General features: G+C 39.5%; 2 protein-coding genes across 3 annotated transcripts in view; one reads left to right on the forward strand and one right to left on the reverse strand.

Annotated features, from left to right (window-relative positions):
* Nucleotides 1–27634, reverse strand: part of LAMTOR3 (late endosomal/lysosomal adaptor, MAPK and MTOR activator 3) — a 62753-nt gene that overhangs the window by 19559 nt on the left and 15560 nt on the right. Inside the window, exon 7 of one of the 2 annotated variants that reach the window (XM_073340788.1) lies at nt 8642–8713. The exons of the other annotated variant lie outside the window; for it this stretch is intronic. Within the exon in view, the coding sequence (XP_073196889.1) occupies nt 8679–8713 (35 nt within the window). The 3' untranslated portion in view covers nt 8642–8678. The remainder of the gene's footprint in view (nt 1–8641; nt 8714–27634) is intronic. 2 annotated transcript variants of the gene reach the window in all.
* The window catches only part of DAPP1 (dual adaptor of phosphotyrosine and 3-phosphoinositides 1), a 45487-nt gene that overhangs the window by 13178 nt on the left and 4675 nt on the right, over nt 1–27634 (forward strand). The window contains exons 2-6 of the mRNA XM_073340783.1: nt 8348–8470; nt 12281–12414; nt 20624–20754; nt 23866–23913; nt 26859–26921. Coding sequence (XP_073196884.1) covers nt 8348–8470; nt 12281–12414; nt 20624–20754; nt 23866–23913; nt 26859–26921 — 499 coding nt within the window. The remainder of the gene's footprint in view (nt 1–8347; nt 8471–12280; nt 12415–20623; nt 20755–23865; nt 23914–26858; nt 26922–27634) is intronic.

Raw genomic sequence — 27634 nt, forward strand, 5'->3', positions numbered from 1 at the left:
GAAGAGGCTCATGCATTAAGATCTAGACTCCCAGGTTCACTCCCTGCTGCCAATGACACGTTAATAGGTGCAATATCACATTGCTGCTTCACAAAATGAAATGGGGAAGCGACCCAAGTGCATAGTGATTGGTGTTGCTAAGAAGACACTGCCTAAATTCTTATTATGTGGAACTATGTGGGTGTTCTGATTTACCACTAGTTTCTCTCCATTAAGTCTTATCACTGAGGTAGATATTCTGCTCAAGACACAAAAAACGTGATGGGGTACAGACAAGCCCGTTCTTGCAAAAAATGTTATCTGAGACAAGTATCATTCCTGAGAGATTAAAAAAAATTGGAAGAAAAGCTACTTCTCATATTTGTCTGTACAGTGCCTGTCACCATGCTAAGTACATATGAATATTGTAAAATAAGAGGCCATAAGACTAACACGTTGTCTACACTGGGATTTTAACCACCACTGCAAACTCCTAGCACAGACACAATTTGTGCTATTGCACAGCTTACCCTGTTCGACAACAGGAGTTTGCACTGGTGGCTAAAAGCCAAGTGTAGATAAGACTTTAGAACAAGGCTGAGCTCTGTTCTTGCCTTTCAGGGGAGCTATCTCTTGTCATCTTTTATGTGAACAGCAGCTCCAGTAAAGCCTATCCTATCACTAATTTAATCTGTAAAACAGTAGGGTAGCAGAAGGTGACTAATTCCTGAAAAGAAAAGGAGTACTTGTGGCACCTTAGAGACTAACCAATTTATTTGAGCATGAGCTTTCGTGAGCTACAGCTCACTTCATCGGATAAAGCTCACGAAAGCTCATGCTCAAATAAATTGGTTAGTCTCTAAGGTGCCACAAGTACTCCTTTTCTTTTTGCGAATACAGACTAACATGGCTGTTACTCTAATTCCTGAAAGTTATTCTCCTCTGAAGCAAGAGAAGTCAGTGCTCATTATTGCTATGTACATACTAAAAAAAAAAAAAAAAAAGCCAGCATCAGACCAGTACCATCCTTGATCAGAATCAAAAATAAATGTTGTTCCGTCCCTGAATGAGCAGGGAAAATCTCCTATCAGAGGATGAGCCTCCAATAGTAAATTCATTAAAAGCGCTCTTAGACACTCACATACTGTACCATGGTTACGAGCCTGGGATAAAGAGATGAGGTTACCCAGGGTAACAAGTAATTGAAGCAACAAACAGATGACAACAAGAATGTCCTTCTGGCAAAGGTGAAAAAATGAAGTTCTGTATCACAGAAGCTGAGTGATGAATAGTGGAGAGCCCAGACTAAAAAATAAAGCAGGAATCAAGAAATTGAAAATTAACTGAAGAGCTGAGGTTTTGCTGGGAGAAACGAGACCTTTTGGAGAAACAGTATCATCCAATAATGTACATCTATTAGACCTACTGGAAGACTTCCAAGGCCAAAGAGTCAGGGTGAACGTGCCCAGGAGAGGCACTAATTCAGCACAGCTACCGGGCAGGGGAGGGGTCCTGTGTAAATAAAGTTGTAATTTAAAGCGGCTTTCCTCAAATGGAGGATGGTGGTGGGACTGTTACTTGGGTTTCCTTGGGGATCATGCCGTGGCTGGACACAGTGGTCCCCTGAGAGCATATGTGTTTGTGTGCGCACATGCCAATTAAGCCTAAAATAAATTTCTGGAGCAACGTATTAACATTACCAGGACTCAGTATAAGTTTGTTTGTCTGAGAGCATCACCTGTCTCTTTGGTTATGTTTCCAAGAAATGACTTTTGTGGAAATGATGAGACAAATAAATAAGATTGCATAGTCCCTCATTCCTCCTCTCTAAAAACAACCTTCCTTCTCTCCTCATATTGTACGTAGGATTTATCACAGACAAAGGGGAGCTCATTGTAAAAATATTAGTACCACATAAATGAATGGCAGTGAAGATAGCTATGGCACTAGAATGCCTTAATCTCTCTCTTCACACAAAGCCCTCCAAAGAAGCCAAAGCAGGCTGTGTGTCCCTGGCTGACCTTCAGTACAATACGTCTGCAGTGTGTAGAGCTCTGTTTCTGGAACATTACTCAGAGAAGCAAACTATTTATTCTGAGTAAAGTAGGGGAGTTATTTTTGGCGGGACCTTCCCAAAATCACTCTGATGACTCTCAGAGGTGTACAGAATCCAAACCATGGTGCAAATTCAAACAAATATTACATAAGATGCCTTTCAGTGTATTCAAAGAAAGCAAATTATTGGCATTACATGTGGCTGATCTTAGTGATGCATTCAAAGAGACAGATACTTTAACAGTGAACAGTCCTTTCATTTTATATCATACTAGCAGCAATATTAATTTCCTCCTAATAACATTAGCAGTACTTGTTTTAAATTACCAGTGAAGACTATAAATTGCCTTCTCCATCTGCCTATTGTTTCCCTCGCTTGGCCCAATCCCTTCTGTATTTAAGAAGCCACTGAGCTGTATGGGATTCCCTAATCCAAACAGTTGTCTGCTTCAGGCATCACATAGAATGAAAACAGAGATTAAGTTAAAATTGACCACCCAGGGTAAAGTTCTTTTGATCCAGCTCTCCTAGCTGAGTGTACTATATTCACACCCAAAAGATTTATTTATCGTCAATGTGTGAATAACAAGTGTACTGTAGTCTGCGGATATGTTTAGAATGGATTGTTTATTCACATAAGAACAGCTATACTGGGTCATCAGTGGTCCACCTCACCCAGTATCCTATCTTCTGATAGTGACCAGTGCAAGCTGCTTCAGAGGGAGTGAACAGAGAAATTATAGAGTGATCCATCCCCTGTCATCCAGTCCCAGCTTGTAGCAGTCAGAGGTTTAGGGACACCAAGAGCATGGGGTTCCATCCCTGCCCATCTTGGCTAATAGCCATTGATAGACCTATCTTCCATGAACTTATCTAATTCTTTTTTGGACCCAGTTATACATAATCATGACTATACTGCTTTTCTTCAGTCAAATTTAAGGGGGCTGGTTAACAGTTTATTTCCAAATGGGGTTTTCCTGAAGATGCACAAATCGAGCTGAAAGTTATTTGTATTGTCAATAAATAATGGCTCTGGATGGCTCCTCGGGTTAATTCAGGATGCTTTAATGAGCTTTGTGTGATTAAATTTGTGCAGAAGTAGACAAGTTCACTGTGAGAGACAGTAAAAGGATGTCTGGATCCTGTTTCAATACTGTATCAACAACTATCATTGACTATGTCTGCACAGTGCCTAGCACAATGGGACAAGTGAGGCTCCTAGGCAGTACTGCAGTAGAACTAAATTAAGAACAATATAAAAATGTGGAGTGTCATTGGGTTTAATACGTCTTCGTTATATATTTAACATTAAAATATTTCTATGGATTGTTAAACTGAGGTTAGTGCAGTTCGGAAACTGATCTGTAACCCTTTCACAGGGGGACAGCCCCATGGCTCGTGTCACACATGAACTCCCTTTGCAAACAGGTGACCCGCACTAGCAGCAATGCCAAGTGTAATTAAAAACTTTTTTGTCAAGTACATTTCATAGCGGATTCGTACCGAGATGAATTCTGACCTTTTGAACATCTACACTGCTGACTTGAGGAAAACAGTTACGATGACTGAGAGCAAACCATCTATTTATATGCATAAATGGCCTTTTACAGACTTTCCTGGCGATAGTTGGATGAAAATATTTGATTTGTCTGCAGGCTTTAACCAAAATAAAATAAAAACGGTTGTCCCTAAATATATGCAGTAGGTCAAAGAAAACAGATTTGAGTGACCATTTCAAGGATCAGTCAATAATAAAGATTTCCAGATTACTGAGACCTTTCATTGTGTCAGAGAGCAAAAAGAAGAAAGAAAGTAATTCTACTAAGTCTGACACAGTTGCTTTGGTAGCAGCAGCTAATTGATATTGCCACATCCATTTTTACTTTCTTTATGAGCTGACCAGGATTTCAGGGACTTTTGTTTGTGTGGGGGCTTTCTTGGCATACAAACACCTTGCAAAATAACCCCTCAACTTAAAAGCCAAAATACATCCAGTCAAAGGTGTGAGAACATTTTGAACAAAAACTAGAAACCCCATTTTATGAATGTTAAATTTTTCCATTTAATTTTCCATATTTTTAGAAAGGTCCCATTTCATCAAAACTATTTCAATATTTGTGCTCGAAAAGAAACTGTGTTTGAAAGTGAAAATGGCTTTTTATTCAAAATACTTCTATTTTTAAATCTCAGAAAGAAGGCCTTCTGAAACTCCTCATTTCTTTTGAAGGAACAATAGTGTACATGACCAACTTCAAGTTTAACATGCCTTCAATGTGAAAATAAATATTTTCTGGAAATTTTAGGGGGAAAACCTGTGTTTCTTGATCACAGAATGAAGTGAGGAAGCATTTTATATGAAATTTCACCAAAAAATGTTGCCCTTTCTTCCAGCTCTAGAAGTGGGTACGTGTTTATACTGGTCTCATCACCATGGTATTGGAACAACACAGATCTGACCTTTGACTGTTAGTTATTCTGGGGCTTGGTTACAAAGCACGTTTTGACTAACAGGTGTTTTAAAGGATGATGCTTTGATCTTTAAATGTACATTATGTTTGATTGCATACTGTGTAGTGTGTAGGTGGTTCTCTGAGCAGGTCCAAAACCCAAACAATCTTGGTAGTGTTAAGTTTCTATCTGCATTAGGTTTCATTGGGGTCTTGTCTTCCATAGAGCTTAAAATTGTGAAGTCTTTTTTAATAAGGAGACATACAGACTAACTGGCCTTTGCTTCTTCAATAGGCTTCAAGAAGCAGTCTTAAATTATCATTAAAGCTTCATAGGAAGTGTCCATTTAAATACTGAATTGCAATTACGAATGAGGAGAAAAAGGGGACACACTGTTACCATGTGTCAGGTTAGGGACTGCTGTATCATGAATGCCAGGAAATCCTGTGGTCCAACTTCTGCTTTCAGTTACATTGGTCTAAATGCATTGTTGGTGTAGCTGAGAGCATAAATTTGTCCCAATAACTTTTCTTATATATACACACAGAGCAAAGAAAGGAAAAACAAAAACAAGAGCCTTGCTAAACTCAGATTTCCTTAGGTTTCAAAACAAAATGCTAACTCATGCCTAGCATGTCCTCTAAATCACAATTGTCTCTTAAGACACCCACAGTATCACTAGTAATTTATTTATTAGCAGGAGTACAGTTTCACTTGCCAGGGTATATGGACTGGCTACATCCTGAGAGCCCCCTTGTGGCTAGGGGGGCTCTGCAGTACCTTGCTTCATTCCCTCTCACCAGGGATCCTCAATAAATTCCACAAACAGACTTCTCTCTCTTCAACACCCATCCGTAGGGCCTGGGTTTATTAACATCAAAGTTCAGAACAAAACTCAAAGTCTGCAAAGTTCAACTCAATTCCCTGCTTTTAGCAGACCACTCCCAGACCTTCCGAGCTGGGGTGTGTGGGTCTTTTCTTCTCCCCGGGAATCTGCTGTTGGCAGCTCTTCCAAAATCCCAGGCTTCTGTCTTGCCTGGTGCTCACAGCCCTCCCTAGCTGGTCAAGAGTCCTTTGCAGGAGCTCCTGCTCACTGCCACTCTTCTACAGTCCCTGTCACAGCTTCCTCTCTCTGTTTCCCTATGTTTATAGAGACCAGCTGCCCTCTATCAAATGCCATGTGAAGCTGTTAATGAGGCACAGGTGGTCTGGACTAGTTCCCTCTTACAGGGCCCAGTCTACCATGTGACTGTCAGATATTGTATTCTCTCCTCTCCCACTCATTTTTAGACTTTTTATACAGGGACAGGGCCTTTAACAGGGGTTGGTAGTCTGGCCTGCATGGTCAGTGCCCTTTTTGGTATCCGGTCTACCGTTAAGTTGTACCAGGACAATTTTTGTGAGATCTTCCCATTTATTCGGTGCCCCTTTTCTTTCTGATTTACTCTATTCTATGTTACCTTCCTCCAGAAATTTAAGCCAGGTTACCTACATCCCACAAATAGTGCTCAGAACTTTGCAGGATTCAGTCCTGGCTATAGAAGGACTAAACATTTTTAGATGAAATTTTAGATTTCACTCTCTTCCCCTCTGCTGCAAAAAGTTATACTTCCTCCACTGAATATTTTAACTGAGACAGTTCTATTTGTCTGCAGTTTGTTTAGTGCAGGGAGTCGTGAGCTGTCAGCCTCCACTCCAAATCACGCTTTTCCTCCAGCATTTATAATGATGTTAAATATATAAAAAAGTGTTTTTAATGTCGGGTGCGGGGGTCGCACTCAGAGGCTTGCTGTGTGAAAGGGGTCACCAGTACAAAAGTTTGAGAATCACTGGTTTAGTGATATGGATGAATGGTGTTGCTGAGATGATGCGTTAATGTACAGGGTTTTTCTTAACACCCTTGTCTTTTTGGTTACAATAGTATGTGCTGCATGAGACATTTGCCCAAAAGAAGAAGTGTACCAGAGAAAAAACATTTCAGGAAATACAGATTTAGAAGATAGTAGACAGAGCTTAAAAAGGGTAAAGAAATGTCTTCCACCTAAATCAATGTCTCTTGCAGGATGGAAGGAAAAATATTATAGAAAGTTAAACTCAGATTTTTGTAGAAACTACAACAACCAATGAGCTGTGAATAAGTATTTAGAGGGACACTGTCAACCTGAGGTATTTTAAAAAAAAAAAAAAATTAAAGTTCATTTTCTGAGAGAGCACCTTTTAAACAGTCTACCTGGATTTTTTTAATGGGTTTTTCTGCTTGCCTATTGATGTCTGAAAGGGTCTTTTCACTTAGTCTCTGTACACAGAGTGCTGTCAAATGCATAAAGTGCACAAACGGAGAAAATATAATAAAGAGTCATTTGTGGTTCCCTTTCAGCATAAATAATCTTCAGCATTCCCTGAGTCAAAAGAGCGAGAGGCACACAATACAATACGATTAGCTTTTCCATCGGAGGATCTTCCCTCCTTAATACCCATGCTGAGAGGCTGTTTCTCATAATGCATCTCATGTAAACCTGTGATTTACATAATCTAGTGCATTAAATGTTGTCTGGCTCCACACGTCCTTTATTCCTCCATGGCCCTGGCCCAATGAAGGGAAATGTTGTGAAAAATATAGTAGCTCCCACTGGCTCAGCCCCACCTGAGTGAGACTGGGAGCCCCAGCACAGAGCAGCTGCTGCTGAGCTTTTTAAGTGAGCAGAATTGTATGACATCGGGCTTAAAATTCTCGCAGCTCATCACATCAGGGCTCCCAACGCTGTGAACAGCAGTGGCGCTCCACAGGTGGCAGATTGGCTTGTGATTTTATACGCTATTTGTATCCAGCCTTAACCCCTTGTTAACATAAATAAATCCAATCGGGGTGCACATCTCACCACCTGTGTTTTCACTGACCAATGCTGAATGCTTACTGATGCCTTTGGAGTACAACCATTGCTTTTATGAGAGGAGACTTGGCTTGTTGAGCCTAGCAAAAAGCAGGCTGAGAGGAGATTGATCAAGGGGTACATATCAGAGAGGTGAAGAGCTATTTAAGCTAAAGGACAATGTTGGCACAAGAAGCACTGGAATGGTTCAGTTATGGTACAGTGGCTTAAAGCGACACATCACGACAATCCCCCTTTCTGAAGGTGGACATTCACAGTCCTGGAGAGACTGTAACTATTGGTGAAAACAGCAGTAACTTGTGGGTGGATTTCCAATCAGAAATCGACCTAAACTTGAAGGAAGCGTGCTGCAGAAACCAGAGTGCTCATGAGCTCCTACCCTGCCCTGATTTGGGTCGGTCCCCCACAATGCTCCTGTTTACTATGGTGTCTGGAGGTCCAGTTTGAAGTACTATCAGGAAACTAAGTTGAGAGAACTCGGATTTTTTTCCCCATAATATGCCACAATTTGCTACCCCCTGCACCATTCAATGGAAGGAAACAAGTGGCTTTATAGTCAGAACATTTGAGGGTTTCAAACAAAGTCTGAACCAGTTCCTTGGAAGAAGTAACTGAAGGAGAAGTTGGATATTTAAAACCATCCCCCTTTTGAGATATAACTGAACAAAATAGCTAGACTCCCCCTCCCAACCCCCCAAAGTCAGAATTGTGTTAATTTTTTACTGAGCCAGTTTCTTTCAGACTTCCCAAAGGGAGTCTCCTCTTGAAAATTTCCAGGCCAAAAGGAGTTATCCTGCAAAATGTGTGCGTGTGTGTGTGTGTGTGAGAGAGAGAGAGAGCGAGCATGTATGTGTGAATATTGAGGGTTATAATAGAGAGCTGGTTGCAGCCCCAACTATGGAGTTATTACTGCTTCACAACTCACTACATGTCAGCCAGAATTGAGTGAAGCTTTAACCTTTATGTCTTGCTAGGTGGTACCACGATAATCTCACCCGCCATGCAGCAGAGGCTCTTCTTCTTTCCAATGGATGTGATGGAAGCTATCTCTTAAGGAAGAGTAATGAAAGGAATGACTTGTATTCTCTCTCAGTAAGGTACAATATGCTGAATTAACTTACATGACTTCACATTACTACTAATTTTAAGCATCGTTCACTTACCACCATGTTTATTTGCAATAGTAATGCACTTTATTAACTGGTAATAATCACATTAATAGTTTCTGTGATCTGGTAATCAAAAAAAGGTTTGAAACATCCCATCACCTAATATTTGTGCTCAACTTCATAGGTCCATAAGAGTTCATCTTGCTGAGAGATACTTCATTCCATGAACTGCTTTAAAATTAAACATTGTACAATCACTCAAAACCCTCTATAATGGTAAAATCAATTAGATTAGCAGCCATAATAATAAAGGGAGGCAGACAGAAGTGAGCAGAAAGACTCCATGGTGAAAAGTTGCTGACCCCTGATCTGGAGTCATTGTAATATATTGCACTTTGAAACCAAGGTCAGTTGCACTTGTGAAGCCCAGTTTCACAGTGGTGCAGAGCATCAACACCAGTGGTTTTCATCAGTGTATACACACCAGCACAAATATCTTCAGTACAGACATGTTCCCAGACTGTGAGCTTTGTGGGGCAGGGGAAGCCTTAAAAACAAACCCACAAACCCTCATCTATACAGTGCCTAGCACAATGGGGCCTCTAGGAATTACTACAACACAAACAATAAGTATCCATAACAGGTGCCTAGTGTAAAAATCATGAAAAGGAAAACTCTTAGAAACAAACAGTTATTTCTTAATTTTTAAAGAATATAATTTCTCAGTGGCCTGACTATTTTTACATTAGCAGAAAGAATTAAGCACTATTTGAACTAAGCCTCTGCCACTGGCAATTTCTCTAACAAAATCCAGGACAGTTTTGCATGACAATCTGAAAGTTATATATAGTAAACCGGAAAATGTATTTAAAAGAGTTACTACTTGCAATAACTTAAGAATAAATTAAATATTTGTAAACAGCTGATAAAAAGAAAATTGCTCCTTAAGTCTCATTTTATATCTGCAAGACTGAGGTTCATGCTGGAAGGGTTTATTCATCCTTGAAAATTGTGAAGTGAATATTGATACAGTGTCATTGGTTTGTTACTTTGTTAGTTGAAATAAAAATCACAGGTCAGGATCCTTGGCCCTGATTCTTTACTCCGTTACGTCACTTTTATGCTGGTTTATCTCTATTGAAGTCAGTGGAGTCACTCCAGCACAAAAGTGGTGAGTGGAGTAGAGAATATTAAGTTTCACTGACAGCTCAGACTGCCCAGATCTTTTAGATGCCCAGTGATAGTTCCTTCAGAGATGCATGTAATAACAACTTATTATGCAGGGACATGGTGCATATCAGCTAGAGTACACGCTTTCCTAGTTACCCAACTGTTGTGGGGTAGCTGATTGCATTGTGAAAGAGAGGAAGAAATGCACAAAACAAACATCTAGCAAATTTCCTCTGTGGGAATGTATGTCCTGTTATTTAGAAGATGAAATCAGAGTAAGTCTTTGAATGATAGATTCTATTTTTTTAATTCTTATATAAGGCATCCAAAGATGACACTTCAGATGTATGAAAATAGGTTTCATGTGAAAAATTAGTATCCAAAACTCAGGATCAATGAGCATAATTAAAGTTAGTCCTCAGAGTGCTTTACAGTTTGGTATAAATGTTTGCTTCCATCTTTGGATGATGTAGATCAGAAGATACCTCAGTAGAACTGGTCAAAATTTTTTAATCATAACTTTTTTAATACAAAAAATGCCTTGTCAAAGGAAATGAAAATTTTTAGCAGTAATGTATTTCCCTTGACTATTTTTTTTATTTTTCAGCCAAATGAATTGAAAAAGTTTGATTCAAATAAAAATTTTCATTTTATTCCATTATACTGTCCCCTTTTTCTTTTCCCCACAGAAATAAAGGGAGGGGGAGGGAAAAGGGAGGAAAAGTGACAATTTTTCATTTGAAACAAAAATTTGGTTAATTGAAAGATATTTTCAAACAAAATGAAAAATGCTTGTTTAATTCTAAATTATGTCCTGGATGTTTTGATGAAGCTAATAAAAAAAAATGTTCATTACAAAATGAAAAGTTTAAATTTTGTTAAGATATTTTTCATGGAACATGCATAACATTTTCCAGCCAGCTCTATATCTTAGTGTATAGCTGGTCTACTCTCCTGAATATCTTCTATCTGTCCTTTCACACGTACACACATGCCCAGACTTTATCAGTCATCATTAATGGCTTGCTTCAGTATGAAACTATGCTCAGATATCCCTTGATATTTTGATTGACATTAGCAGTGTGAAGCTAGTGAGTGGTTAAATTCACTAACTTTGAAGAGAAACTAAGCAATGAATAGAGCCTACTCTCATTGCCACACTTTATTTCCTGTGAAATTAGATGAAAAGATGAAAACATGACCGCACTGTAGCAAGAAGCCACGACAGCATACATGCTAGTATGCTATTTGCACATGTCTTGCCTGCATTGTGTGATGGGAGGCTGAAGGCAGAAGGTCTTTTCAGCCACAAGAGCGGTGCTCTAAGGCCTATGAATGCACACTCTAGAGTGGCCAGCTGTGCTCAGAACATGGCTCTTTAACATAATTAAATATAATTAATAAGACCCATTAAAATATATCAGGGATTGTAAGCATCCACTATGAAAAGTAGTTCCTACTAAATGATGAGAAAATAATAGTAGTTCATAACTCTCCCCTTTCTCCACTATTTTGAATATATTTGTTTCTTGTTTTTCTCGTAACCTTTTCTTTTAAAGATTCTCTGGTGCTATTGTTAACAAGATCCACTTTAACAGAAGAGAAATGCCTGCTCCAATGCCTCTGATATGAATTGCTTCGCTGCCTTATGTATGAATAACATCCAGTGAGGAAGTCAGGACTTGTATAGCTCTTTGTACATCAACAAGTTCTCCTGAATGGCACTGTACTGATAAAGATAAGACTCTCTTCCTGTGTGCATTTGTTTAGTGCCTAGCACAACAGACCCCCTATCCTGATTGGAGCCTTTGGTGGTGAAAGTAAATAGTAGGCCAAAAATTCTCAAACCTGGATGCCTAAAATTAAGCTCTAAATATAGATTTAGACACTTACATAAAGGAGGCCTGATTTTGAAAAGGTACTGAGTGCCTGTAACACAAAGTGACTTCACTGTTAGATTAGGGAGACTTCTGGAAAAAAAAAAATCAGGCCACTTTTAAAAGTGCTTAATTTTGAAATTGTTATCCAATAAATAATATGTGTACACTGAACAGAGAGATTATATCTTAAGAATTAGCAGTATGCAGTTCGACTGTCTTCTCGGCGCTCCACCAGGGCCGTGACCGACCCTGGCAGGGCTGATCTGAGGACCTCACTAAACCATCCAAATGGTAGTAGGGCCGGGCGGTGTGTACAAAGGGCAGTATTGCTACTAACTGGACAGGTATCCTGGTGGGTAGAGCAGGGGCTAGGAGAAAGGACTCTTGGGTACACTCTGTTATTGACTCCCAATGTGACCTTGGACAAGTCACTTAAGCTTTCTGTGTTTTCATTACCCCATCTGTAAAACAGTGATAATACTTACCCTACCTCATAGTGGTGTTGCAACTCTTAATTAATAGGCCTGGCTTGCAGAGGTGTCAAGCACCTACAATTCGAACTGGAGTGAATGTGAGCTCTGAAAATGCTGTATCTTTGAAAAATCAGTCCCAACGTTCATAAAGCTCCAAGATCTAAACATGGTTGGTGCTGTGTAAGCACAAAGCAATAAGTGTTTACATTTTCCTCCAGAGACATTTTGTAATTTGCAAACTTTACGTATTTGGACAATTCTCTTTTTCCTTTTAGAGCAAGAGATTCTGTGAAACATTTCCATGTGGAGCACATGGGGTCTTCATTCAAGTTTGGCTTTAATGAATTTCCCAGCTTGAAGGAGTTAGTCATGCATTTTGCAAACCAGCCCCTAATTGGAAGCGAGACAGGTAAACAATGTGTGTCATATGTGTGAGTGTGGAGATGGCTTTAGGGAACCCACTTCATATTTACATCAGATAGTCATTTTTACTCAAAACCTGCTCAGATGTACCTCTTCAAATATTATTTTGTGTGTGCCAACGTTAAACATATCAGAGGTTTAGGTTTAGAGATGCCTTCTGCTTAATCTAAACACAAACCAAAGTCAGTAGCTTGTGATTTTACCAGCCTGGGACACAAGCCTGTTTTGGTGTCAGGATAGAGCCAGTAACAGGATCTTGTCTCCAATCCCTGAGGCAGAGGCCTTTGCTTGGATCCATCCTGGAGAAAGGAGGGAACCGTAGCGATTTTAGGGAGCCACGTGGTAGAACTTTGTATCTATTAGAATCAGCTGGTGCCAGAAACAGGTTAGAGCAGCTTGATGTGACACAGAACTATAGAAATTGCTCTCAGCAGTGAAGTCAATAGAGTTAGTTTTGATTTATTCCAGTGTTACTGAGAAAAGAACTGATTGCTGAGAACAGAAGATGGTCACATGATGATGATTACCAGTGAAATACCTGTGCTTATTATGTACTTGTCTAACAAGGTGATGTAGTGTGTGATTGTTTTAACCTAAGAAGCTTCTGTTGTTGCCTTGTCTTTGCTGCTAACACAATCTTAGCTCAGAAGAAGCATTTCAGAATGTGCATATGCTGAGGGGCATAGGACCCTTAATCTCCTCTCCCGCCGGCTTTTTATTTTACTAGATTAAGAAATACAGGGTTAAAAACTACAATTTGATGACTGTCCCCAAAATAACATTTAAACATCTTCTCAGAAGAGGAGGCATGGAGGGAGGGGGCTGAGAGTAGAGGAAGGAGAGAGCTATGAAAGAGTTTATTTCCACTACTTCCCAGGCCAGAAATCCACACTGGTTTCCTCACCTCACCTGCAGTTTACATGCCCTATACTTCACCATTAACAAGTGATTTCCTCCGCTGAGGCAGAGCAGCCTGCTTGTTGACTTGCTCTGCCCTGAAACAGGAATTTAAAAAAAAAAAAAATTAGCTTAATCAGTGTGTTATTTAACACAAGAGGAGCACAGACCATTTCAACAGACAGCTGCTGCTTGAATGGGGTCAAGGAGAAGGAGAAAGACTCTTCCTACCAGCAGATCATAAACCAACTCACTTGTAGGAATGAAATTTAAAACGCTGAGTTCAAATTTCTAGTACTAATTCTGAGAGAAAGAGGGGTGCTAAAAGTATAGGTTAGGTCTAGGTGCCAGGGACTCCTGAGCTCTAATCCTAGATTTGGCACTGTTGCTTCTGTGGCCTTGGGCCAGTCTTTCTTGTTGTGGTTTTCTTATCTCTAAAAAAGATTAAGGCTTACCTACCTCCACAGTGGAAATTGCTAGGGTTAATGAACATTTGTAAGGCAGAAAACTGTTAATAATTTGTGTGTGCAAAAAATATGCAAATAATTTGTATGTGCAGTAGTGGTATTTGTACATGTAAATGATCAGATAGATGCCTAAATGATTACCTCCAGGTGCAGTTACTGTAATGGCATATACATCAATAAGTACGCACTCAAGCACTTCTGTATATTTGGGATCTAAGTATTAATCCAATCACAGAGTTAAAAAGGTTTATGTTTAAAATGCAACTAAACTATGAACCATGCTTCAAAGTACTAGTTCGCAGGAACTGTTTTGGTTTAAAGTTTAAGATGAAAATGTTTCAATCTAAATATCCATTTTGGGCTATGAGAAGATTCTTATCTGAAGTCAGAAATATATCAGTAAGTTTAACCTTTCAAATATTTCAGATGACATGTAGAAAATTATGATTTTTCCTTCCTTCACTCCATGTGTTACATCCATTAGTAAATAAGGATTTGGTGCTATATGATCTCTGCAAGCTGGATCCTTAGTGCTGAATGATGTGCTTGGCAGTTGGCTTAAAGCCCCCTAATCAGATTCTGCTAGCTCTGTGAAACCCGTCTCATCTGTCTAAATCAGACAGAGCTAGAGGCTGGAAATGGGTATTAAAGTATCTCGCCAACAAGCTTGTTCCCTTTCTACTTTCCTTGCCTATATGCCGCAATATACAGGAAGACAGAGCACCAATGCTGATTTCACATCCTGATATCCAGCCCGTTGAGCACTGCCATAATAAACATGATTAATAATAATAGCTGCCTGTGGGGTAATGGCTAATTTAATGGGACAGGAGCAGTAAGTTGTCTGTTCAAGCACAACCTTTTAAAAGAATTATAATACTTAGCTGTTATCCATAAGAAGGTAAATGTCATTAGGCCAAAATAGGTGAAGTATCTGGCCCAAGGTCAGAAAACATATCAGTGGCAGAGCTGGGAACAGAATCTGGTTCTGGCTCTCAGTCCATGCTCTCACTCAGTGATAGATAACGTGAGAACTTTGGCTCAGGCGCTAGCGGTCAGTAATTGTATAATCAATGGGTTTTTTTTTTTTTTTTTAAATACTGGCATGGAATGTTATATGGTAAAATTGGCAGCTCAGCAATATGACGGAATAAACAAGGAACCTGAATTATTATATTATCTGGCTGGTTTATAAACAAAGGACTTCACAAGCACATACTATCACCAACAGAGAAATAGAAATCATCTCCAAAGGCTCCCCATCCAATTTTCATTTTGCTACATTAAAAAGTACAGTTAGTGTAGGCTCTGAAAGGTTTTAGAGGTGCAGGAAAAAAATTCAAACAAACTCATGGTTCTCAAGCCTAAGTTCCATGTTACTGGGAAAGGAGGGTGTAACTTAGTGGAGCTTGTCAACATTTTTTCAACAAAAAGTTCATTTATTTAAAAATAGACGACTTTTGAAACTGTAAACTTTTGTGATCAATTGTCATTATCAGAAATTTTCACAAAAGAAGTCTAATTCAAAAATTTCCATTTACCAGAACTCAGGTTTTCAGTAATATGAAAATGTTTTCATTTATTAAAAAAATAAAAATCACTAAATGAAAATCGCTTGATGTTTTAGACAAATATTTTGCAAAAAGTTGTGAAAAATACATTTTTTAATGAAAAATGGGTTAATTTCAACCCGTTTAGAATGGAAACATGAAATATTTTATTGTACTCATTTTTTGACCAGCTCTAGTGACTTGTCTATGACACTAATGATTGCTTTGCGCTCACTTTTCAACGCTGTGTGTTTTTTAATGTAGTTCCAGTGACTAGGGCATCACACTGAGTCAGGAGAGTTTATTTCTCCTCCCACTCTATCACCGTCTCACTGTGAAACCTTAGCCAAGTCATTTAGATGCTCTGGGTTACCTATCTGTCAGGTAGGAGATTAACCAGACAGAAAAACCAAACTGTGGCTTTAATCGGCTCAAATTTCCAAGAATATAGTCACATATTTTCCTGTTCTGTTAGTTTTCAGAAGATCCCTATTTGTTGGAAAGCAGAAATATATACCAATCCTCCCCAACCCCCCCCCCCCCAAAAAAAAAAAAACCCCAACCCTAAAACCACACACACACCACAAAAATGTCTTGCTATGGATTGAACTGGACATTTCTATTTCTTATATATTTACTGAATGATGCTACCTAAAATATTCCTTATGGAAAAATCCTACAGAACTTAATAGAAAATAGTATCATTTTTATAGAATGTTTAAACTTGGGTATGCAATTCTGCCGCAAGTATATAATTGTCTACGGAACTTAATACACAGGATATCGCTCTCTCTTCATTTCGAGTAATTGCTAATAGAGGCCTCTTGGTTCCATCCTTATTAAATGTAAAAGAAATTTTCCATAGAGCTAGGGAGAATTAAACTGACTATGACCCTTGACCTACACCACATAGCTCAAGTTAAGCATATCACATTTGCATGCTTCCCTGTTTCTATGATCGGATGTCAGCTATTTACTTCAAATGTTATTTTTTCCCCATCCCCTCTTGCAAAATATAACTCATCAGCAGAATTTAATACATTATTAACAATCATTTGGAAAGTTTATTTTGTATTGTCTCTTTGATCTCCTTTTTCAGCTAGGCTTGTGAGCTTTGTAGTATTAGAAAATGCATATGGGTAGTGAAGAAGGTTGGATCTGAAGCACCAGTCTAATTTTAGAGATCTCCTTTGCTAGTGTTTTGCTGCAAACATAAACTCTCCGCTGTTTAATCAGAGCTCCATGAAGGTTAGTCTGAAGGACATGCGGATCACATACTTGACACTTGTATAAGACTTCGTCTTAACCAAGCAGTGATATAGCGAGCAAGAATATTAATAGCTTGTTTCAGAAAAGGTGATATTTCTACCCTAAAAACAAAGTTAAATGTTGTGACATTGTAACCAAGTTATAGTGTTAACTGGAACAAACTGACCAACAACAGACTAATGTGTTCTTGTTTTATTAAGGTAGTGTGACCCACTGGCGAGATTATCAAACCAGGAGTCAAGGACCCTGGTTTCTCTTCCTGACTTTACTATTAATTCAGTGTGTGATGGTGCTTCATTTCCCTATCTCTACAATGGGGATAAGAATGCTTACTCACCTTTATGAAGTGCTTTGAGATATATATAAGTAAAAATTCCAAATGTATTATTATTGCCTGATATTTATATAGCAGCGTGAGGTTGTGCCACCTACTCAGGAGTAAGAGAAGAGAACGGAAGCTCCTTTTCTGATTACCAAAGGTTACTGGTCTCTTTAGCTGAGCTCAGTAAATTCTTTAGATACAGAGGTTCCTATAGCCTGCTGGAGTAAGCTCATACGAATAGAGGCATGTTTGATTCATCAATAGTGGACCCTGCTATATCTTAGTTTTTTCATTACTCTGAGGGAAGGTGGCAGGTTCTATCTGGGATACCTGTAGCCTTATTAACTATCAGATCAGCTACTTGGTGAAGGGGTTTAATTAATTATGTTAGTTGAGTCTGTGTGAGAAGCTTGGAGTGTGGCTTAAAAACCACCCTCAAAGGAACTTCTCTGCCTGCAAAGGAAAGGAAAAAAACAAGAAAAACTAAACATGAGCCAAATACTTACCAGCTAGAAGGAAGAAAGATACAGTCAGCTGCAATCCACTAATGGCCACCATGAGCCCCTGAGGGGTGCAGCTGGTTCTTTCCCCTGGTTTTAAAGGGTTGGCTATTAGAGGAGAGCATTCTGGGAATGGACCTTATAAAATGAATGAACCAAGTGTGGAGAAGGACACGTATAACTAGATATACTGAAAGAAGATAGTGCAGTTTAAATAAAGAAGACAAGTTAGGTTATTAACTTCCAGAAGATTAGGGATTTTAGTGTGAGATACCAATGAAGTCAGGTTGTTTACACGTTGTAGATATTCATGTCCCTCTATTCTGTTAGGTTTGAATAATAAAAATGTGGATTTATTTTTGTTTCATCACTGGTTTCCTGTTTTTAAGTTTTACTTTATCACTTTGCAAGTGGACAGACTGTAGCTGAGTCAGAATATTGCCAAAACAACAGCCGTAACACCCCTCTTCTCTAACACCACACCCACAAACACAAAACCCATCAGCTGATCACAACTGCTCAGGGCTGCCTTTGTATCTCTCTTAGGATGGCTCTCTTAAGCCTTGATACTCTGAAGATTTAATTATATGCTTAACTTTATATACTAAGTAAACCTATTGATTTAAATGGGACTAACTGTAGTGCATAAATTTAGGCCAGGTCTATTTTTATAAACATTGCCAGTTTAGTATTGTTAGGCAAGGGTTTAATTTTTGTACACAATATTTGTGCCACCAAAATAGACAGAGTTATACTAGCAAAAAAAGGGCTTTTGCTGGTACAGCTTGTTTTGCTTGGGAACTGGTACAACCTATTGTAAAGTACTCTGTTGCCAGAAATAAGATACAGCTATGTTAGGAGGATTGCCTATATAGGTATACCGCTAAACCTTTTCTAGTATAGATGGGATCTGGTGGTATCGGGGATTGTGTCTTTAAGGGCTGAGCTTCCTAGATAGTCTGGACGCTGTGAAGCTCTTGTTGTTATGCCCAGCCAGCTGGAACTGGACACAGAATAAAGAGATCGCTTGCAAGCATCTGAAGCAGAGCGACCTCTGTTCCCCAAGACCGGAAGCATGTGCATAAGTGTCTGCAGGATTGGGGCCCCAGGTAGCAGCAGTGTCCCTTAGTACCCTATCCAGGTCACTGGTTCAGTGGACAGCAGTACCTCTTCCTATAGCACTTTGGGTTTTCCTTGTGGATCTCCAATCCAAGTCCTCATTAGTCTTAACATTGCTTAGCTTGTGAGAACTGATGATCACAAGCTCAAGAGGACATGACTAGTCAAGTTTCAATCATGGAAATTAAATAACAGATATTTTAACATATGCTAAATGGAGGGAAGGCCTGAAAAACGTCATTTTCATGTAATTTGTTTCTCTTTCACAAATAGAAAACGAGTGTTTCAAAAAACAAACAAACCAACAACCACCCTGCCTTTTAGGTACTACCTCATACATTCTATAGCCAAGATTGTATTTACTGAGGAAGTTCTATACAAATAGAAGTTGTAAATCTTCTCTAATAGGAAACATGAAGCATTTACAGTAGAAAGCACTTAGGGTGACCAGATATCTCAATTTTATAGGGACAGTCCCGATATTTGGGGCTTTTTCTTATATAGGTGCCTATTACCCCCCATCTCCTGTCCCGATTTTTCACACTTTCTATCTGGTCACCCAGAAGAAAAGCACTTTTCATCCATAGAGTAATTATCAAAGGTGGGTCAGCTTTATTATTCCCAGCGTTATTATTGCAGATGGGAAAATGAAAGCCCAGGGAGATGAAGTGATTTGACCAATGCCACACAGTAGGTCAGTGGCCATCCAGGCAGATAACAACAGTCTCCTGGTACCTGATTGCAGGTCCCATCTACTGGACCATTCTCTTTATTGTGCATAAAAGTCTGAAGTGAACATCTCTCCATCTTTGCACTAGACTTAAAAACTTTGGGTCCTTATATCCACAACTCTGAGTTTGGGTGCTTAAAAAAGGCACAATGTATTTATATACAACTATGAAAAAATCGAGGATACTGGGCATAGATACATAATTCCATCTCTTCTAATGAGAAGGATGTTTATCCATGTCAGAGATTTATGTGAGGTAAGAAATGGCTTCCAATTGTGAAACACAGATTAGGTGCTTGATAATCAAGAAAGCCACATGTTGTGTGTCTACTCCAATTATCCTAATAATGATGATTCCATGAACAAAAGCAGATTCAAACTACAGCTCTAAGGGGAACAAAGAAAACATATTTCTCTTGCCTCATGCAGGTGTGAAAGTTCTGTGGTGCTGCCTTCTTGGCTTTTCTACTCGTATCAAATTAGGAAGAGGTTTACATGAATATCTGCTTGAAGGCAGATTCAAAAAGTCAGGCCTGGTCTGCACTTAAAACTTATAGCTATGTCAGTCAGGGGTGTGAAAAAAACAACTACCTACTGTAATAGCTGTGCTGACAAAACCCCAGCGTAGACTCAGCTATGCCAAGAGAAAAGGGCTTCTTTGCTGATGTCATTTGGGGAGGGGGGTGTTTTTAAACGAGCAGAACTCCTCCTTCTGTTGGTGCTGCAGCTACTTGAGGGGCCTATGTTGGTATGGGTGTGTCAACATAGCTATGCCGGCATCAGCTCTATAGCGTAGACACAACCATGGCACCTACTTGAAGGAATAGAAGAGAAGAGGTGCAGTTGGCATGTATAGGAAAGCAGAGGTTTTCAGACACAGCAGAGGAGCAGGATTTGGGTAACCCGCACAGGAGATCCTGAGTCCACATGCACAGTGGAGCAGAGATCCAGGACTTTTTGGGAGCAGGGCAGGGTAGAGTCAAGGGTGAAGGATCCACTCAAGTCAGGTGGAACCGCTGCTACACAGATCCATTAGTCACTGCCCATAGCCGCTCTGCAGTTTGTGGGGAAGGATTCTTGTCCCCTGTGGAAAACCTTATGTACAGTCCAGTTACTTAGGCTGTGCACTTTGAAAATGATTTGCCTAATTTAGTCAATAATTTAAGTGTCATTTATGACATGATTGTCCTCTGACCTGTGTGTGGCCAAAATCCCACTCTTGTCTTAGGAACCTGACAACACAGGAGTGCTCCAGAACTCCAAACACACACACACACCTGGGACAATCATTTTGTATTATCCACTTTGTCACGTCACTCACTAGTGCTATCTTTTATTCAGGCACCCTAATTGTACTGAAACATCCGTATCCCCGGAAAGTGGAAGAACCTTCTATTTATGAGTCTGTCCGGGTTCACACTGCGATGCAAACAGGAAAAACTGAAAATGATCTTGTCCTGAATGCACCTTCGGTAGGTTACTTTTCTGTTATTAAGATTCTGAATGTAATGCAGCCAGACAAGTGAGCCCTAGAGCATCTACCCTTTTAAAAATGGTTATAGCCAAGAAAATAATCCTGCTGGTACATAGTCTTGTGATGAATAAGAACCTTTCCACCATTCTCCTCAGGAGATCAGCAATGCTGAGCATTAGAAAATGTTAATAAGCGAGCTGTCATATGCAAATCTTTCCATCTGAACTAAAATTATTTTTGACTCTTGAAGAACCAAAGAGCTCCACCCCATCCCTTTAGAATATTAACTTTAAAAAGTTTTGAAACTAGTCAGTTTTTACAAAAAAATCATAGCCAGAATGATTTAATGATGAAATACATCCTAGAATACTCAAGGAGCTGACTGAGGAGATATCTGAACCATTAGCGATTACCTCTGAAAACTCATGGAAAATGGGTGAGATTCCAGAGAACTGGAAGAGGGCAAATATAGTGCCCATTTATAAAAAGGGGAATAAGGACAACCCGGGGAATTATAGACCAGACAGCTTAACTTCAGTATCCAGAAAGACAAAGGAGCAAATAATCTGGCAATCAATTTGCAAACACCTGGAAGATAATAAGGTGATAAGTAACAGTGAGCATGGGTTTATCAATAATAAATCCTGTCAAATCAACCTAACAGCTTTCTTTGACAGAGTAACAAGCCTTGTGGATAGGAGGTATATCTATGTGGTAGATGAGGTATATCTTGACTTCAGTAAGGCTTTTGACATTGTCTCACATGACCCTCTCATAAACAAACTTGGGAAATATAGCCTAGATGGAGCTACTGGAGGGTCGGTGCATTACTGGTTGGAAAACCATTCCCAGGGAGGCTATGTCTACACTACAAGCTATGTTGGCATAACTTACGTCACTGTGGTGTGAAAAAACCACCCCCTGAGTGACATAAATTACACCGACATAAGCGCTCATGAGCACAGAGCTACGTCGGTGGGAGAGCTTCTCCCGGTGACACAGCTTCTGCTGCTCGCGGAGGTGTTTTATTATACCGACGGGAGAGAGCTCTCCCGTCGGCATGGAGCGTCTTCACCAGACATGGTGCAGCGGTGCAATGGTATCAGTATAGCTGTGCTGCTACAGTGCTGTACGTAGAGACATGGCCAGAGTAGTTACCGATGGTTCACAGTCAAGCGGGAAAGGCATCTTGGGAGGAGTACTGCAGGGATGGGCGCTAGGTCCAGTTCTGGTCAGTATCTTCATCAATGATTTAGAGAATGGCAGAGAGAGTACACTTAAAAAGTCTGCGGACAATACCAAGCTGGGAGAGGTTACAAGGGCTTTGGAGGATAGGATTCCAATTCAAAATGATCTGGACAAACTGGAGAAATGGTCTGAAGTAAATAACATGAAATTCAATAAGGACAAATGCAAAGTTCTCCACTTAGGAAGGAACAATCAGTTGCACACATACAAAATGAGAAATGACTGCCTAGGAAGGAGCACTGAGGAAAGGGACCTGGGGGTCACAGTGGACCACAAGGTAAATATGAGTGAACAGCGTAACACTTGCAAAAAAAAAAAAAAAAAAAAAAAAGCAAATATCATTCTGGGATGTATCAGCAGAAGTATTGTAAGCAAGACACGGCAAGTAATTCTACCACTCTACTCCACACTGATATGGCCTCAACTGGAGTACTGTATCCAGTTCTGGGCACCATATTTTCAGGAAAGATGTGGACAAATTGGAAAAAGTCTAGAGGAGAGCAACAAAAATTATTAAAGGTCTCGAAAATGTGGTCTATGATGAAAGATGGAAAACATTGGGTTTGTTGAGTCTGGAGAAGAGAAGACTGAAGGGGGACATAACAGTTTTCACTACATAAAAGGTTGTTACAAAGAGAAGGCTGAAAAATTGTTCTCATTAACCTCTGAAGATAGGACAAGAAACAATGGTCTTAAATTGCGGCAGGGGAGGTTTAGGTTGGACATTAGGAAAAACTTTCTAATTGTCAGGATGGTTAAGCACTGGAACAAATTGCCTGGGGGGAAGGGGGGTTGTGGAATCTCTGTCATTGGAAATTTTTAAGAACAGGTTAGACAAATACCTGTCAGGAATGGTCTAGATGACAGGTTTCAGAGTAGCAGCCGTGTTAGTCTGTATTCGCAAAAAGAAAAGGAGTACTTCGTGCATCCGATGAAGTGAGCTGTAGCTCACGAAAGCTTACACTCAAATAAATTTGTGAGTCTCTAAGGTGCCACAAGTACCCCTTTTCTTTTTAAGAATGGTCTAGTTATTACTTAGTCCTGTCTTGAGTGCAGGGGACTAGATTAGATGACCTATTGAGGTCTCTTCCAGTCCTGCACTTCTATGATTCAGTGATTTCCTGATTTCAGATATCTCTGATGAAGATGATGAAAAGTCAGGCCTTTCTTGAAGTTTCAAGGGGCGCATCCAAGAAGTTTAAGCACCCACATCATTAATCATTTTTGAAAATCAAGGCCAAAATTGTGCATCCAACATTCCGACTGTTGTCAAATGCGTGTTTTTGCCTAACTGGATCAAAAATTCCCTAGCGCATGCTTTGTGTTATGCTATGTTCTGTTCGTACTCTGCTCATCTTTAGTTGGAAGGGCTTTTGTCACATATAGAGAATACTTAACCAAAGCAAATTAAAATCTGTCCCAGTTCTTTGGGTTTTTTTAATGTTTCCAGAACAGTTTACATGGATAATCCCATTGGCTGGTAAGATCTATTACAGTACTTAAGTATTATGACATGTGGCATCTAGGTAAATGAAGTAAAATGACTTAATTGCTGAGTATATTTTACTGAATATGGGTCATTATATACTTGGAGAACGCTGTGAATAGATTCTGGCCTACTCATATTCACAATTACCCCTTGGTGTAAGAGGGTACCACTCCTTTGAAGTCAATGGAATGACGTTTGGGGGAATATGGCCCACACTGTGGGGACAGTACAGAAGCTACACGAGCATAAGGATAAGATGAGTGGTTGTGGGAGGTATCTGGAGAAGAATGAGCAATAGTTTGATTTTGTTTTGCTCATAATAAAAAGGAACAAAATATAAACACAGCTGAGTCTTTCCTTCTTTCTTTGCAGCTTGGTACAAAAGAAGGATACTTGATAAAACAAGGCAAAATAGTAAAGGTAAGAAAAACTTCAGAGCTTTCATACTCCTCTCTTCCATCCCATGCCCATAGAAAGAAATGAAAATTGAGGAGGAAGAGAAAATCCCAGGTTTAACTTAGCATCTTTGTGGTTTAATATCATATATATAGTGAAATGAGAAATAAATCATTACCGAGAAAAATAGAAACAAACTCTGGCAAGTGAAGTGTAAAAGTATAATTAGGCAGATCAAAAAAGAATATGAAGAGCAGCTAGCAAATGACACAAAAATTAACAGCAAATTTTGTTTTAAGTACATCAGGAGCAGGATGCCTGGCAAACAATTGGTGGGGCCACTGGGCAATTGAGGTGCTAAAGGAACACGCAAAAAAGACAAGGCTGTTGCGGAGAAGCTAAATGAATTCTTTGCATTGGTCTTCACTGAAGAGGTTGTGTGGGAGATATCTACACCTGAGCCATTCTTTTTAGAAGACAAATCTGAGGAACTCACCCATATAGAAATGTAAATAGAGGAGGTTTTCGAACAGATTGGTAAATTAAACAGTAATAAGTCTCCTGGACCAGATGATACTCACCCAAGAGTTCTGAAGGGACTCAGATATGAAATTGCAGAACTACTAACTGTGGTATGTACCCGATTGCTTAATTCAGCCTCTGTAGCTGATGATTGGCGGATAACTAATGTGACAACAATTTCTTTAAAAGGCTCCAGAAGTCATCTTGGCAGTTACAGGCCAGTAAACCTGAAAAATACCAGGCAAATTGGTTGAAACGATAGTGATTAGCAGACGCATAGATGAACGTGATATGTTGGGGAAGAGTCAACATGGTTTTTGTAAAGGGAAATCATGCCTCACCAATCTATTAGATTTCTTTGAGGGGGGTCAACAAACATGTGGACAAGGGTGATCCAGTGGATATAGTGTACTTGGACTTTCAGAAAAACTTTGACAAGGTCCCTCACCAAAGGCTCTTAAGCAAACTAAATAGTCATGAGATAAGAGGGAAGGTCCTCTCATGGCTCAGTAACTGGTTAAAAGAAGGCTAGGAATAAAAGGTCAGTTTTAACAATGGAAAGAGGTAAACAGCAGGGTCCACCAAGGATCTGTATTGGGACTAGTGCTGTTCTACATATTCATAAATGGTCTGGAAAAAGAGGGTAAATAGTGAGGTGGGCAACTTTGCAGATGATACAAAATTACTCAGGATAGTTAAGCAGACTCTGAAGAGTTACAAAGGGATCTCACAAAACTAGATGAGTGGGTAAGAAAATGGCAGATGAAATGAAATGTTGATAAGCTGAAAGTAATGCACATTGGAAAACATAATCCCTACCATACATATAAAATGATGGGGTCTCAATTAGCTGTTACCATTCAAGAAAGAGATGCTGGCTTCATTGTGGATAGCTCTCTGAAAACATCTGCTCAATGTAAGTGGCAGTCAAAAAAGCTAATAGAATGTTCGGAACTATTAGGAAAGAAATAGATAAAAAGATCGAACATATCATAATGCTACTATATAAAGCCATGATAAGCCCAGACCTTGAACACTGCACTTCTGGACATATCCGCTCAAAAAAGTTCTGGACATATCCGCTCAAAAAAGATATGTTAGAACTGGAAAAAGTACAGTGAAGGGCAACAAAAATGATTAGGTGTATGGAACAATTTCCATCTGAGGAGAGATTAAAAAGACTGGGACTGTTCAGTTTGGAAAAGAGACGACTGAGGGGGGATGTGATACTGGTCAGTAAAATCAGGAATAGTGTGGAGACAATTAATAAGGATGTGTTATCTACCCCTTTACATAACACACAAACCAGGAGTCACACAATGAAATCAATAGGCCATGGTTTAAAACAAACCTAAGGAAGTACTTCTTCACACAATGCACTATCAACCTGTGGAACTCATCACCAGGGGATGTTGTGAAGGCCAAAAGTATAACTGTGTTCAAAAAAGAATTAGAAAAGTTCATGGAGGATAGGTCCCTAGCCAAGATGGTCAGGGATGCAACCCCTTCCTCTGGGTGTCCCTAAGCCTCTGACTGCTAGAAGCATGGGTTGGATGATGAGGAATGGATCACTTGATAAATTGCCCTGTTCTGATCACTCCTGTTGAAGCATCTGGCACAGGCCACTGTCAGAGACAGGATACTGAGCTAGACGGACCATTGGTCTGACCCAGTATGGCCATTCTTATGTCTTTGATCTTTTTCTGTCAGTCAGTTGCTCAAAGGTCCATTTAATTGGTTTGACATTAAATGCTGTAATATATACACATTTGTTTCATTGATTGTTTAAAAGCTCTCTATCAGTCTGATCCTCTATATCTCATGACTTCAGTCCTACTCATGTAAGGTGCTGAGCACCCTCAGCTTCCATCATTGAGGCTGTTCAGAGAACCTCACAATAGCAGATCCCTTAATATAATATACCAATCTGGACCCTAACGTCTATCAGTACCAGGCAATCTATGACGAAGTCTCAAGGTCTGGGCTTTCCTAGGAACTTTGATCTGAGAGGCAGATACTGTGCCTTTTCAGGCCAGTAGTCATGGGCAAGTCATCTAACCTCTCTGAACCTCAATTTTCCCATCTGTAAAATGGTGATAAAACTTATTCTTCTTTGTAAAGAACTTTGTGATCCGTAGGCAGAAAGTGTATGGTAGTGATTAATATTATCACCAATCTTAGGCCTTTCATGGTCAAGGTCTTCATTTTAATGCATCTAATTCCCATTTTATTTTATATAATATCTATATTATCTTTTTGGATGCCAGTCTAGTTTAGTAAAGGACAATTCCTGTTAAAGGAAAGTGTTCTTCTGATTAAACATAGAGCCTCTCATCTTTAAGAAACAAAATGGTTTCAAGAAAAAGGTTGCTTGATTTTGACTGCTGTATTTTTTTTGCTTTGTTTTAAAATTCTCAAACCATTTGCTTTCTTTCTTGATTTCTCAGAATTGGAAAATGAGGTGGTTTACACTGCATAGGAATGAACTTAAATATTTCAAAGACCAGACGGTGAGTAGCAAATTGTAATTTGACATGGTTTAAAATGATCAGATCTCAAATAGGGCCTGATCCTGAGAGCATTCAAATCCTTTGGAATTCAGTGGGAGTTGTAGGTGCCCTAGCATTTCTCAGGCTGAATACAATCGACATCAATTCCAGTATTTAAATCCCTGCAGTGCCATGCTCCTGTGACCTCACGTTTTTCACAGATGCCATGGTTCCACTTGTGGAACTCATGCATGTTTTTAGCCATCACATGCCAGGTGATGACAGGTTGATCTTGCTCCCGGTGAAGACAATAGTAGTTTTGTCATTGACTTTAGAGAATAATTATAAATATTATAGCCTAGTAGATGTTTAATGTCTTGGCCATAACCCAATACAAAGCTATTCTTTACAGTATATTCTAAATTGCTTTGTTTAATCTTGTTTAAAGGGCAGAAGTGGTGTTGGGGACTGTACCCTCAAGGGCTGAGTTTCTGAGAGAGAGCCTGGGCAGCAGCCTGTGAAGTTCTTGTTCTTATGTAGAGCCAGTTGGAACCCGACACAGAATAAAGCAGATCTTTTACAAGCCCTTAATCACTGAGTTATCACTGAACACTTTCACTTGAGGATGCTGTTCCACAACCTCACTGAATTATTAATGGGATATTTTTCCTGATATTCAGGGTTTATTTTCCTTTCCTCAGTTTCACCCCATTATTCTGAGTTACACAATGCCT

This window comes from Lepidochelys kempii, chromosome 4 (genome assembly GCF_965140265.1).
Source record: "Lepidochelys kempii isolate rLepKem1 chromosome 4, rLepKem1.hap2, whole genome shotgun sequence".
Taxonomy (NCBI): Eukaryota; Metazoa; Chordata; order Testudines; family Cheloniidae; genus Lepidochelys; species Lepidochelys kempii.